The sequence below is a fragment of the Abramis brama genome (genome assembly GCF_963993115.1).
Source record: "Abramis brama genome assembly, chromosome: 3".
Lineage (NCBI taxonomy): Eukaryota > Metazoa > Chordata > Actinopteri > Cypriniformes > Leuciscidae > Abramis > Abramis brama.
Window position 1 is genome coordinate 15,939,784 of NC_139965.1, and position 14,441 is coordinate 15,954,224.

Genomic DNA, 14,441 nt, shown 5'->3' on the forward strand with positions numbered 1-14,441 from the left:
GCATCCAAAATAAAAGTTTGTGTCTACATGATATATGTGTGTGTACTGTGTACAATTATTTTGTATATATGTAAATACACACTTGCATGCATATATTTAAGAAATATTTATTTATATATAATATAAATTATATATAAATATATACAGTATATACATGCAAATATTTCTTAAATATATACATGCATATGTGTGTGTATTTATATATACAAAATAATTATACACAGTACACACACATATATCACGTAGACACAAACTTTTATTTTGGATGCGATTAATCGCGATTAGTCTTTTCCCAGCCCTAATCTTAAAGGATTTTTATTTTATTTTAATTCTGACATTTAGCTACTCACCATCCATGTTGCTCCAAACCCATTTGATTTTCTATGGAAAATTAAGACATTTTGAAGAATGTATAGAAAAGATACATATAAAAAATAAAAGATATATAGAAGAGCAACCAGGATGTTCATGTTGGCCCTCGGCCATGGAGGACCAATGTCCTGTAGAGTTTAGCTCAAACTTACCTCAACTCACCTACCTGGAAGTTTCTAATGCTTGGGATCATTGTCCTGTTGCATGAGCCAATTTCAGCCAAGCTTTAGATGTCGGAGAGACTTTGCATTATGGCCAAACATCTCCACTTTGGTCTCGTCTGTCCAAAGGACATTGTTCCAGAAGTCTTGTGGTTTGTTGCAGCATGGCTTGAACCCTTCCAAACAAACCATACTTGTTCAGTCTTTTTCTAATCGTACTGTCATGAACTTTAACATTTAACATGCCTACTGAGGCCTGAGTCTGAGGTGTAGCTCTTGTTTGTTTGTTTTTTGCAGTTTCTGAGCATTGCACAGCCTAACCTTGGGGTGAATTTCTTGACCTTGGGTCTTGAATGTTTTCCATTTGTGAGTAATCTTCCACACTGTAGAATGATGGACTTCAAATTGTTTGGAAATGGCCTTGATCCTAGACTGATGGGCAGCAACAATTGCTTCTTTAAGATCATTGCCGATGTCTTTCCTCCTTCTGCAACTTCTGCTTTTATAGAGTTGGTCACACTTACTGATGATCAGTTAATCAAAGACATTTGATAAGCAGTGCCTGACTACTACTTACCCTCTTAATTCCTATGGAAGCAGTAATGGTGTACTTAGTTTGTCACACATGGCTTCTTCATTTTGGCCAAGTTTTTGTTAAATAAACTGGTGTAATATGTCATGTGTTGTTGTTTTATGAGGTATCTGAGGTTGTATTTACCTATTTGTATTTTAAGACCTACCAAGGACCAGATGATTTATTATGTCCTGTCTGATACATAGAAATCAAAAGGGTGTACTTTCTTTTTGACATGACTATATTGTTGCAGACAATGGGTTCACTCGCAATACTTTTGCGTATAGTGTTGTGTTCCCTCAAAAAACTATGCATTTCAACATAAGAGTGATTAAATGATGACCAATTTTATGGGTGAACTGTCCTTTTAAAAACATAACGATTTAATAATTATTCTCTAGAACAATGGAAACGTATCTCTTTTTTATACAATTTACAACAACTCATTTATTAGGGTAATGCATTAAGCACAGTTTTTGCTTAATTAATTAAAGGGGATCATAAGGAAAATGACTGTTTAAATTTAACATGCAGCTTTTTACCAGGCCTAAAAATATAAAATCTTTGGCATTATAAACAGTAGTTTAAATATAAAATAAAAATATCTTGCGAGTACATTAGATAATGTATTTATTTTTATAGGCCTACATTACAAAAAAAAGTTCAACATGTAAAAAAAAAAAAAAAAGTTGGAAAAAAATTACATACATAAATACTCAAATACACAAGGCAATTGTATAGCAGTGTCTGTAGATTCATCCTGCTATAAATACAGTAAATATAATCTTCAACTCAATTTGGTTTCATGTTCTTTTATACTATTTGCAGTAGATGCTGACATAGCTATGAGAGAATTCAAAGTTAATGATACTGATCAGAAGAGTTAGAGTAAAAACACCGGTTATTCATTCAAAATTTCCCCAAAATGATACTTGCCTTATTTGCATAGAGCATACAGAATTTTTCACCTGTAGTTACTAAGATGCAGTCAAATGATGAGATGTCACTGAGTTCACGTTTACGTCGCCCTTGGATTTTAAAGAGGCAGATGAAGCGAGTAATGGGAGCACGTCCAGCGGCGCACAGGTTTGCTGACCCTCCCGATGACCGGTAGCTTGTGGGCGTAGGCACGAGGTGGGAGGGAAGTAAGAGGCGGAGTTGGAGTAAAGCTCGTCTGGAAGCGGCGTCCCTGACAGCGTCGTCCCATCTGCCGCCCGCCGATGATGAAAGCGAATGCCGGAGGTCCAGCCTGAGGCGGTGGAAAACGGGCTTTAGGGAAAATATCTCGGGACTGGCTGGTTGAACGTCCTGGACGTGATGAGGATGACCTGGAACGTGAGACGGAAGATGAGGAGGAGGAAGAGCGGGCAAGAGATCTGCAGACACGGGACAAAAAGAGACCACCAGTGAGAAAATGCCTTTTGACCTTTTGAACCGTCGCTAAACAATTTTAAGCGTTTTAAATGACAAGACTTGCTTAAGTAATGTTGGTCAGTATCATTTAAACTAGGGTTAGTTCACCCAAAAATGAAAATTCTGTCATTAATTACTCACTCTCATGTCGTTCCAAACCCATAAGACCTTCGTTCATCTTCGGAATACAAATGAAGAGCTTTTTGATGAAATCTGAGAGCTTTCTGTCCCTCCATTTACAGCAACGTCATTGCAACTTTCAAGGCCCAGAAGGTCTTACGGGTTTGGAACGACATGAGGGTGAGTAATTACTGACAGATTTTTCATTTTTGGGTGAACTATTCCTTTGAGGCAAGACTAAAAGGTCAAAAGGTCAACAGAGTGCAACAGCGCCTGCCCACTTTTTCAGTGGCCTTGGTTCCGGAAGAATTTTTCCCATTAATTTTCCCCAAAGGGATTTAAAAAAAAAAGAAGAAGTCTTTGTTAAAGCCATTAACCAACCAGTAACGAGGTGAATCGCAATCTTACAAACTTTGATTTGAAAAAAATAAAATAAAATCAATACCAGAAAAAGGTAAAAGACAAAACCGGCACTAAATGTTTTTAATAAGGGAAAGGACTCAAAATCGTTCAAATCAAAAACGATGGAAATATGTACTTTTGATTTAAAGATGTTTATATAAATAGGGAGACTGACTCTGTTATGACATCTTTTGGTGCAATTTGCTTGGGCGACTCTCTGATTGGTGGATATTTATTTGCAGAATCATGGGTAGTGTAGTTTTCCACCAGGAATTCAACTGCATATACAGATTAACAACCTTGTAGCTCACATTAGGTCTATTTTTAAAGGTTTAAAAGTTATCATTAACAATCAGTTCCCCTATGGAAAAAAAATGAATAGGAGTTTTACTTCCAGAACCTGACTGTTGCACTCAAGTGGTTTGACTCGTACCTCCCCGGGGCGGTGGCAGCCAGACTGGGTGGTTGTGGCTCCATACGTGGGCTTCCATCTTGCCGTGGGCTTATGTTCATACTGGCCGTGAGTTGGGGCATTTTGCGTGTACTCTCCAGATTAGGGGCAACACTCGCTGGCTCTTTCCTGCCGTCTAGCGGTTGGCAGGGACCTGCAGGTGGGGCGCCAGCTAGTGGCGGGTCAGTGCTGAAGCGTACAGCCAGACTGTCTCCAAAAAAAGAGTAAAGTTCACAGTACATGGCAGGAAGAGATACAGGAGTCCACTCCTCCCATGGGCAGCCAGCTCCACCCGCTTGTAGATGACTTGCAATGCCGAGAGGAGGTTCAGAAAGGGGTTCAGGAGGGGGGCTGAGGCCAGGTGAGCTTTCTCTGAGCCCCACAGCCCCTGAGGAAGTGCCCGGTAGAGCAGCAGCACCTCCTTCTGTTGCTAAGGTCAAACTGAGTGCCTTCATCTTCAGCAAACGTTCTACCGCCACCTTCAGGCAGGAGATAAAGTGGTCAATTGAGGTTTAGATGAGAGACATTAGGGTTTGGCTAATAGACTGTTAGAAGATAGGGCTGCATAATTAATCAAGATTTTGATATGACTTCTACAGGCTGCAATTTAATTAAATAAATATATGCGCTGCTTGTTTCAGAGTGAAGCGCGGCACTGTGTTCTTTTACACGCAAGCAGCTCATACATCTAGTGTTCTCAGTGTCTTAGAGGGGTTTGGTTTGCACTAAATGCTATTACACAAAACCTCCATCTTTGCAAGCGCTGAGTTTGTTTGGGTCAATTATAATGTGCATTTGGACACAAATTGGGCCAACCATCTTCCCAAATTTGTAATAATAGACGATTATAAATCGGCTGTTGTTAACAAAAGAGAAGCTTTAAGAGCTCCCCATGGGTTTCCACCAAAATAAAAGCTTAATGTAGAAATTAAGAAAAAAATAAAAATATTATATATATATATACTTATTTGCAGCTGTATCATACAAATAAATAGTTAAAAAATCATACATTGTGATTTCTGAATTTTTTTTTTTAGATTATGTCTCTCACAGTGGACATGCACCTACGATGACAATTTCAGACCCCTCCATGATTTCTAAGTGGGAGAACTTGCAAAATAGCAGGGTGTTCAAATACTTATTTTCCTCACTGTATATATATATATGTGTTACCGGCAAAGTGTGAAATCCCGGTATTGTATAGAATGCCTAGGCAATGTATAGAATTCCTGATGTTTTTTGCAAAAAATACATTACCTAATTCTATACATTACCTAGGCATTCTATAGAATGCCGGATTACACACTTTGCCGGTAACATATATAAACATATATATATATATATATATATATATATATATATATATATTTTAATGTATTTCACAGTGACACATTACAATAGTAATATTTCTTGTTTAATATGTTAATTTAGTAGTAATAATAATTATTATATTATTTCACAGTAAAATTCATATGTTGATATATAATAATCTAAGCCAATTTAATGCAATAAAAATAACTACTACTACTACTACTAATAATAATAATGATAATAAATAATAATAATAATAATAATAATATTAATAATAATAATTAATGAGTAAAATTCTTTATTTATTATATATTTTAAAAGAAAATAAAATGTTTTGGCTTCATATTGTGGAGACTTCATATATAATAATATCGTAATAATTTTTATTATTATTTTATAGTATGATTATTATTATTATTATTAAATAGTCATATTGAGATATATATATATCACACATACACACAATTTAAAAAAAAAAATGGCCAAATTGTGCAGCCCTAATAGAAGGTATCATGGAGACTGCATACTGCATTTCAAAATATAACAATGTACTTGAATAAATCAACGAATGTATATCAACATCCTGAAAAGAAATCTAAAGTATTTTACTTACCAGAATGGCTCCATAGACTTTGTGGCCATCTGCTTTCACCTGAGCGTTAGACACAGAGTAATCATCTAACACAGCTTGTAAATTCGCCCAGTAGGCAGGGAGGTGCGGATACAGCACACGTTCAACAGCCTGTGGCAAACACACACACACACACAGTATGACATTTAGGAGTAAGAAGTGTATTTGTGGGTGTTGTGCTGTCTGCGGTTTACCTTCCAGCCGAGAGCATGCAGACCCACCACAGCGCCGTAGTGGGAACAGAGAGGTCGAACCGGGTCAGAAAGAACTTTCTGCAGAGACAGAAGGATCTGATGGTACAGCCCACTCACAAGATCACCATGTGTCCTACAAGTCAACATGGGGAAAACCACTGGTCAAACCACTTTTATGAAATGGGTAAATTGATTAAATTAAATATTATTTTACTGTAGGATGCTCAAGAAATACCAGAAAATATGGCTGAGTAGAAGGGCTGCGTAGTCTCTCAGGGTCCAGTGATCATTGAGGGGGTTGATGGAGGCAGCCAGAGGCTCCAGGATGCAGTACATGACACTAGACACCAGACTTCGCACATATGAGCCCAGATACAGGTACGGGTTCTGCACCAAACTCTTCACCATGTGTAATAGCCTGTTTAACTGGTCCAGATCATGACTTACTGACTTTACCTAAGAAAAAGAGAGAATCATAGGCCCTGTTTACACCTGGTATCAAGATGCATTTGGTCGATCGGATCACAAGTAGACGAGGGAGACACATTCCTGTTTACACCTGGTGTTTTAATCTGTCTCTTTTGTCCACTTTCAACCACTTCTGTCCTGTTTCTTCAAAAGGAGGGTCTATGGGTGGGTAAATATATGGGCTTTTTCAGATATTTCAATCTAATGGACAAAATAAGCTCACGTAATTTACATAAGAATGCGCTAGGAGACGACGGAAAACATACGGAGAGCAGCAGCTTTCATTTCTACTCTGACAGCCGCAAGACCAGCTGAACGCTGTGAGTGTGTGTTAGAAATCAGGAATGATGAGAGAACATTGTGCTTGGTACATTTTTCATCTTCAAACCAAACTTGGGTCTCCAGTCGACAAAGTTTACATCCTGTCTGGCTAGCGCACTTCTCATAATGTTTACACATTAGGTCAGTAGACAGAGAGTAGACGGACTTTTGTGGCTGTTTGAACACAACACTTTGCATTTTCTACTTGTACTAACTCTGGAAGTGGTCAAAAGTGAACAAGCTCAAAACGTTTTAGACCCCGTTTACACCTGTATTTAGCGACGTCCACTTGTTATGTGATCGACCAAAACGCATCTTAACCCTCTGGGGTCCTTCGGGTCCAAATGGTCCCGAAGCGTTTAAATAAAAAAATGTAAAAAATCATAGCTTCATCGGAATGGTCCGAAATTTGGTGACTTTGTTGGTACTTGGTATATGAACACCCAAAAAAATTGGGGACAGGATTTGAATAGTCTAAGCGGTTGTAAAAAAAATAGTCACACTCAGGACCTTCGGGTCCAAATGGACCCGCCATAGGAAATGAATGGGAAATTGGCAAAAATGTGACAATACAGAGGTTTTTTTTGCGTACAATCTACAAATCAGCCACGATCCAGAAAAAAAGCACACAACAGTGAAGGGGTGAATCTATAAAATATCAAGAGTGCAAAACAGACACATCCACACACACACACACACACACAAACACACTTTTATACACATACACACTAATAAATTCAGATTACAAAAATCTGTTTTGAATTTTTAAAAATCACAGCTTCATCGGAATGCTATGAAACTAGGTGACTTTTATGGTATTAGGTATGTGAACACACAAAAAATATTGAGGTCATGATCCAAGCATGCTAAGTGGTCGTCACACTTCTGCTCTTTGGTCAAAAATGACCCCCATAGAAAATGAATGGGAAATTGTCAAAAATATGAAAACACAGAGGTTTTTTTGTGCATACAATCTACAAATCAGCCAGGATGCAGAAAAAAAGGACTCAACAGTGAAGGGGTGAATCTCTAAAACATCAAGAGTGCAAAACAGACACATCCACACACAGACACACACACACAAACACACTTTTATACACATACACACTAATAAATTCAGATTACAAAAATCTGTTTTGAATTTTTAAAAATCACAGCTTCATCGGAATGTTACGAAACTAGGTGACTTTTATGGTATTAGGTATGTGAACGCACAAAAAATATTGAGGTCATGATCCAAGCATACTAAGTGGTCATCAAACTTCTGCTCTTTGGTCAAAAATGACCCCCATAGGAAATGAATGGGAAATTGCCAAAAATATGAAAACACAGAGTTTTTTGGTGCATACAATCTACAAATCAGCCAGGATGAAGAAAAAAGGACTCAACAGTGAAGGGGTGAATCTCTTAAACATCAAGAGTGCAAAACAGACTAAATCTGTTCAGGCAAAAATCACTAGAATTCGCAAGCCTTTCTACAGAGAGCTGTATATCCACTAGTGGTAAAAATGTGCTATTGCGTGATAAAAATGCTCAGTGTGTCCACCAGTTGGCGCCCATCTCATTTCAAAAATTGCTTTCATGAGGCCTAGGCTTGACTCTAAAATGAAATACAGCTTTAATAAAAATAAAATAAAAATTATATATATATAAAAAAATTCTATTATATTCAATGGGAAAAAATGGGTCATAATTATTGCATAAATATTAATTATAAATCATAAAATTATCTCAAAACACCAAAAAAGAAAAGAAAAAATATTATAAAAAACAAGTAAAAAAAAAAATATTATGATTTTTTTTCCTATATATTAATCCCGCCCTTCGGGTCCATTTGGACCCGAAGGTCCCAAGTGTGACTGTTACACGAAGGACCCCAGAGGGTTAATACCTGGTGTAAACAGGGCCATAGATTCTAACATGGTTCAAATAGCCAGTGGTCATGTAACAAGATTCACAACATTTTACAGCAATTACAAAAAAGGCATTTTTACATCCTGGACAAAACATACCCCACTGATGACGTAAACGAAGTAAGGCAGGAGAGCAGCAATCTTTGAATTGGACTGGAGGTCTAGCAAGGCCACCTGATGGACAAAGTAAAACATTATAATTCTAGCAAAACAAAACAAAACTGCTCAGTATCAGCTGTGTTCTGATGTATATTTTAATGTTTAAAATTTACATTAGTGAAATAAAAACATTTACTATTATACAAACTATTATTACAATTTAAAATAACTGTTTTCTATTTTAATACATTTATCCCTGTGATGCAAAGCTGAATTTTCAGCATCATTACTCCAGTCTTCAGTGTCACATGATCCTTCAGAAATCATTCTAATATACGGATTTAATGCTCACGAAACATTTCTACCAATAATATATATATAAAAATAAAAAAATTACTGACCCCAAACTTCTGAAAGGTAGTGTAGGTACCTTCATGAGATGTGGGTCCTCTCCTAAAATGGCTCGCGTTATTTGTTGGTAATACTTCAGGAGATCCTCTGATAGAGACTGAACCGCAGTGGGCACTAACAAGAAACAAGCTGTTATGTTAGAATAAAACCAACACAGAATAGAGCTGAGAGATATATTGAATATTTACAGTATATTATTTTGATGATAATTGATGATGTGATGTGAAATGGTTAATGTGCCCTTTCAGATAGATTCAATACTGTATTTTGTAGGATATAATGGTTGTGTTTATATTAGGGCATTTAGATTAAATGTATTATAATTAATTAATTAAGAAGTTTCATATAAAAAGCCCACACCTGATACAAATTAAAATTAATTTTTAAATAATTTTAAATAAGCAGCAATTCAAATATTTTGAGGTTTACCTGTGCCTTGAGATTCAAGATTGCCTTTCCCATCAAGATATGACACATTCACTGCCGATGAGACAAAACAGACAACATGAATCTTTTCAAAACTTGCAAGATCATACATTTGAGTAAATTTCACTAATGATACCCGCTTTACCTCGAACCAGCGTTTCTGCACAGCCTTTAGGGATGTTGGTAGCAAGTGCCAACTCCACCAGATTTACCTCCCGATCCTCTACAAAGAAAAGCTCTCCTTCCTTCAGTGGACGGAACGGTAAGGCGTCTTGCGCACCGTAACCGCAAACTGTCTGTAATATGTACAGCAAGTGTAATGTTGCTCTCCATATGCTAAAGTGTATCAAACAACACCATAATGCACATTTATATTAAAAAACGAATTCAAAGAGATACCTCAGTATTGCTCCACCGTAGCGCTCTATTGAAGTCTTCCACGCATAGTTTCCTTCTCTTTGCATGTCTCATAAACTGTGAGCTGTTCTGTAGAGGGACAAACAGATGAAATGTACAGACTTGGGTTGCTTCTTTGCTTTCGACATCTTTCCTTACAAATACTTGTTTAGAGGAATAAAACACAGCCAAAACATCAACAAAAGCTTAAAGGGATAGTTCACCCAAAAATGAAAATCAGCCCATGATTTACTCACTCTCAAGTCATCCTATGTGTATATGACATTCTTCTTTCAGACGAATACATTCGGAGTTATATAAAAAAAAACGTCCTGGCTCTTCCAAGCTTTATAATGGCAGTGAATTGCTGTTTCTGTTTTTAAGTCCACAAAAGTGCATCTATCCATCATAAAAGTGCTCTGCACGGCTCCAGGGGGTTAATAAAGGCCTTCTGAAGCGAAGCGATGCGTTTGAGTAAGAAAAATATTCATATTTAGCACGTTACAAAGTAAAATTCAAGCTTCCGGCCAAACGCAGTCTACTTACGCCTAAAGCGCAACATGTGATGTCGGAAGTAGCGTATCATGGCGTAGTGTAAAATATCAGCAGTGCGTCGCATAAGTTGCGCTTTAGACTTAAGTGGAGTCCGTATGTTTGTTTGGCTGGAAGTTATTTATTTTACTTTATAAAGTTTTAATTATTTGAATAGATATTTTTCTTACAAAAACGCATCGCTTCGCTTCAAAAGGCCTTTTTTATTAACCCCCCGGAGCCGTGTGGAGCACTTTTATGATGGATAGATGCACTTTTGTTGACTTCAAAACAGAGACTATCATTATAAAGCTTGGAAGAGCCAGAACATTTTTTATATAGCTCTGATTGTATTCGTCTGAAAGAAGAATGTAATATACACCTAGGATGGCTTGAGGCTGATTTTCATTTTTGGGTCACATTTGACAGACAGAAGCGCACATCAACACAGCTTTAAAGCAATGGATAGGTGTATAACAGCAGGCAAAACACGAAAAGCATTCATGATGAATGATGTCAAATAACAGTCATAAAAGCTGCAGATGGGAACTTTCTTTAATAACAGCACATATCAGAAGAATTGCTTTAAAAGAATATTCAGACACGTGCATCATCATGTATGGAAACATGCAACGCTTGCACAACATCTGCAAATGACAGATGTCATCATATAAGTGGAAAATATTGCATGGAACAAAAAGCTTTATAGGGTAACATGCAATGCATGTAAATATAATGTATTATAAACCCCAAGATGAAAACATGAACTGATATGTGACCTGTGTTGCCTCTCTGAGTCGGTAACACACATCCTCAGCCAGCAGAGCCGCCACCTCTTCGCTGAGCTCCACTCCGCTGCTCTCGGCCATCAGTTTGATGGACTCCCGGGGCACCTCGGCGAAGCGCCGTTCCTCCGCCATCTTCCCCTCAGAGAGATTACTAAATAAATACGCTGTGAAATACATTAAAGGTTTAGAGCTAAAGCGGCAAGAATGCGTGGTATCATCAGTCTCTATTCAGCTCTCCTCGCTAGGCTGCCTTAGCACACTTGTAATAAAAATGGGGCTAAAAATCATACACCGTACCTTCTTATTGGCGATTGGTGACGTATCAGTTCATAAATGCAAGGTACTTTCTATTTAACTAGCGTTGTGTGCCTATATTAGCACAAGCAGCTAAACTCTTCAGTCTCCAGACTGTTTATATACAACACACTGGTGAACTTGAAGGAAGCGCCTGATTGGCCGTGAGCTTCGCGCATGCGCATACATTCTTACGCTGGCGATTTTGATTCATCGTAGCAACCGAGTCTTTTGAATCGGTTCAGGAAATATCGTTGACCCCTTCCTTTTGCAGTTTCTGCCAGGTTGTCCACAAGTCAGTGCTGAGAAGGTTCGCGGTAAAGTGCAGTTTACTTATAAATTTATATTTTGAAATAAGTCTTAAATTTGACATTTTCCCTTAAGACTGAGCAGAAATTAGAATAGTTCATTACAGTAAGCAAATTTCCTTTGGCATAAATTTAGCCCAAATGAACAGCTGAAGTGTGGCCCACATTAGACAGTGTTTGCCAGCCCACTTCCTTTTAGCCAGAACTAACCCAAAACTTCACTCATAGTGAGCCAAATACAAACAAGTGTGGTATGTGAAACCTATTATCCATTTAGACATTCATAATTGGGTCTTCAAGTTATAGTTATATATCACCTTTAAGAGGGTCCTGGGACCAAAGCTTAAAACCCCTTCAATCATGTCCTTATAGTAAAGATAGTATACAGTAATTACATCCCATTTCCACTACTCGCTGAAAGGTACAAATTACTACCAATACATTTTTTTATTATTCCCAAATTAAGTAATAGTTTCTATAATCCTTACCTAAACTTCACAGTACTACAGACATACCAGTTACTGCAGTTTAATCAAAGCAGCTTTCAAACGTTCACCATGTGTCACATTTCTAGAAAAGACAAAAGCGCAACAAATCCTTTTAGGAAGTTTTATTGAGATCCAAAGATGTTGACGTTACTAAAATAACTTAGATCATTTAGTTTAAAAAAATCATTTACTTAAAACATTCATAGTCAATCAGTCATATATACACACACCAGTAAAATAAAGTCCCAATTACAGGCTTAGTTCAGTCTGTCAAAAATAAGTGGCCTCTGAAGTACAAGACAGACTTGAATTAAGATAAAAGCAAACACTTGAGAATCAGTCTCAAAAGCAGTTAAAAACAAGTGGCATAAAGACTATACACTTACCAATAAAAACAAGTTAAATATAAATTTGGCACAGTACAGTCACAGTTAAGTTTATAGCAGTTAACTTCTGGGATCCCACCACAGGATTCACACTAGAGCATCTTGAGGACCAGCATTGGTAGCTTTCTCCAACATCTGGAGCCTGAGGGCCAGAGGTAGCAGCAGGTCATTCAGATGTTGGCTGCTGAAGGTGAACGCATTGTTGGCCACCGCTTCCACTGATGGTGGCGTGGTCGGACCAGAGCTGTCGGGGAACACCGGCGAGGCCAAAGCAGATGGAGGCGGAGATGGAGACGAACACATGTCCGAGACTGGCGAAATGGATCCTCCATTGGGCATCTGATGAGGCCAGGATGAGCGGTTCAAGTTGACGCCTTTGATTGTATTGGGAAGCCCATGCTGGAACCGGCAACGGGTGCCATACAGACAGAAACCAAAAGCGCTAAAGGTGCGACAGAGGGCACCGCGAGGCTTCCACTCTTGGGATTGTGATGGAGACGGCCAGGGTCGCTCTTCCTCTCCACCGTCTGATTCAGAGCCACCCTCGACATGAAGGAAATGGCATCTGGTGCCAAAAGGGCAAACCCCGAACGCACGATAGGTACGGCACGGTACATTCCTGCGCCGGGGGCGGACGGCCCTTTGCTCTTTAAGGTTGTGCACAAACAGACAACGCGTGCCATAAACGCAGTAACCGGCGGTGTGGTAGGTACGACACAGCTCGGTTTTGTACTTGGGATGGCGGGAGGGTACGTGGAGATCGTGAAGGCCATGGGCAAACTGGCAGCGTTCGGCATACTTGCAGGTACCCGTCTCAGCATAGCGGCTGCACAGTTCGGTCTTGTAGCGAGTGGAGCAGAGCCAGGGGGTCATCGGAGGGGATGATGGAGACTCAACCAGGGGAAGCAAAGCCTCGGCAAGGGACAAGCTCCCTCGCCCTAGACCCTCTGTTTCAGGGAAGAAAGCCTCATTCAGGCCTTCAGTAGGGAACAGAAACAGGTCATCTTGACTGGTCTAGAATGAGAGGAAAGAATTCTTTTTAGAGTTTCAAATTATAATTTCACCATTGACTGGAAGCATAGCAAACATTCAGTCATCATATTAATATGCACTTCACCACTGCCTAGAAATAGGCCTACATTTATTTTTAGTCACTTTAACATTTGGTTAACAGATTCTGTTGTATAGAAGTAATCTCATTAGTGTTAGTAGAGTATTAGTAGACTGGTAGGGTTAGAATAAGTTGACATGTAGTTACAAAGTTACTTATAGTCAGTAGAGTGTCTGTTTAGGAGCATCACAAGAGTTAAGTTTACTAATACTCTGAGAGTTAGTTGACATGTAGTTATAAAGTTACACAATCAACAGAATGTTCAAAGGGGACCATTTAAATAAAGTGTTACCACATTTTAACTAGAAGTTGTAGTAATAATCATTGCAGTGACTCCCATTACAGTTACTCACAGCATTTTGTTATGTGAAAGACATTTTAATAATAGATCAAAAGAAGTGGTGCCATGCATGAATCTTAAAACAAGACAAATAAACAACTTACCTCAAACATTGCTGTGCGTTTTTGGACTGCGTTACACAACTCAACGGCAGCTCAATAAAACGAGGACTGTCGTTCAAAAAATAACTTTAACGCAACCAAAACACCTGACTGAACTCTGGACAAACACTCGACTCCTTGCTTTATCCCAGGTGGAAGACGCGGACTACACCCTGTGACTGGCAAGTACCACGTAGCGACAAATGTTCGGCCTTTGGTTTTAAAGCCGGATTCCGTTCCCGCGTGCCATTTAAAATGTGAATCAGCTGTGAAGCGTGACCATTCGAATCAGCCAATCAGGTTTGACCAAAAAGCGGCCGTCAATCTAATTTGGAAGCGATGATGCTTTTGTCTGAGCGTGCGGGTGTTTTGAGTTTGATCAAATTTGGGATATCGCCGCTGCCTTGTAGGATTTACTGGAATAAACATTT

At 38.6% G+C, this 14,441-nt stretch overlaps 2 protein-coding genes across 3 annotated transcripts; both read right to left on the bottom strand.

Moving 5' to 3' along the window:
• Nucleotides 1–1,724: 1,724 nt before the first annotated feature.
• taf6l (TAF6-like RNA polymerase II, p300/CBP-associated factor (PCAF)-associated factor) lies at nucleotides 1,725–11,461 on the bottom strand. 2 transcript variants are annotated; one of them, XM_084108220.1, is made up of 12 exons: nucleotides 11,280–11,461; nucleotides 10,974–11,146; nucleotides 9,667–9,753; nucleotides 9,413–9,563; nucleotides 9,271–9,321; nucleotides 8,861–8,955; nucleotides 8,431–8,505; nucleotides 5,865–6,085; nucleotides 5,630–5,762; nucleotides 5,418–5,546; nucleotides 3,476–3,972; nucleotides 1,725–2,483 (listed from the first exon to the last, which is right to left on the bottom strand). In XM_084108220.1, exons 2-12 carry the CDS (start codon nucleotides 11,112–11,114, stop codon nucleotides 2,144–2,146), a joined length of 1,920 nt encoding a protein of 639 aa, XP_083964346.1. In that variant the 5' UTR covers nucleotides 11,115–11,146; nucleotides 11,280–11,461; the 3' UTR covers nucleotides 1,725–2,143. The 2 variants fall into 2 exon arrangements, with proteins under 2 accessions (XP_083964346.1, XP_083964347.1); XM_084108221.1 differs by having other exon boundaries at nucleotides 1,725–2,435; nucleotides 11,280–11,432.
• Nucleotides 11,462–12,186: 725 nt separating this feature from the next.
• Nucleotides 12,187–14,205, bottom strand: cth1 (cysteine three histidine 1). Its single transcript, XM_084109398.1, has 2 exons — nucleotides 14,014–14,205; nucleotides 12,187–13,472 (listed from the first exon to the last, which is right to left on the bottom strand). The coding sequence occupies exons 1-2, from the start codon at nucleotides 14,020–14,022 to the stop codon at nucleotides 12,546–12,548; spliced, it is 936 nt and encodes a 311-aa protein (XP_083965524.1). The 5' UTR covers nucleotides 14,023–14,205; the 3' UTR covers nucleotides 12,187–12,545.
• Between the last annotated feature and the right edge of the window lie 236 nt (nucleotides 14,206–14,441).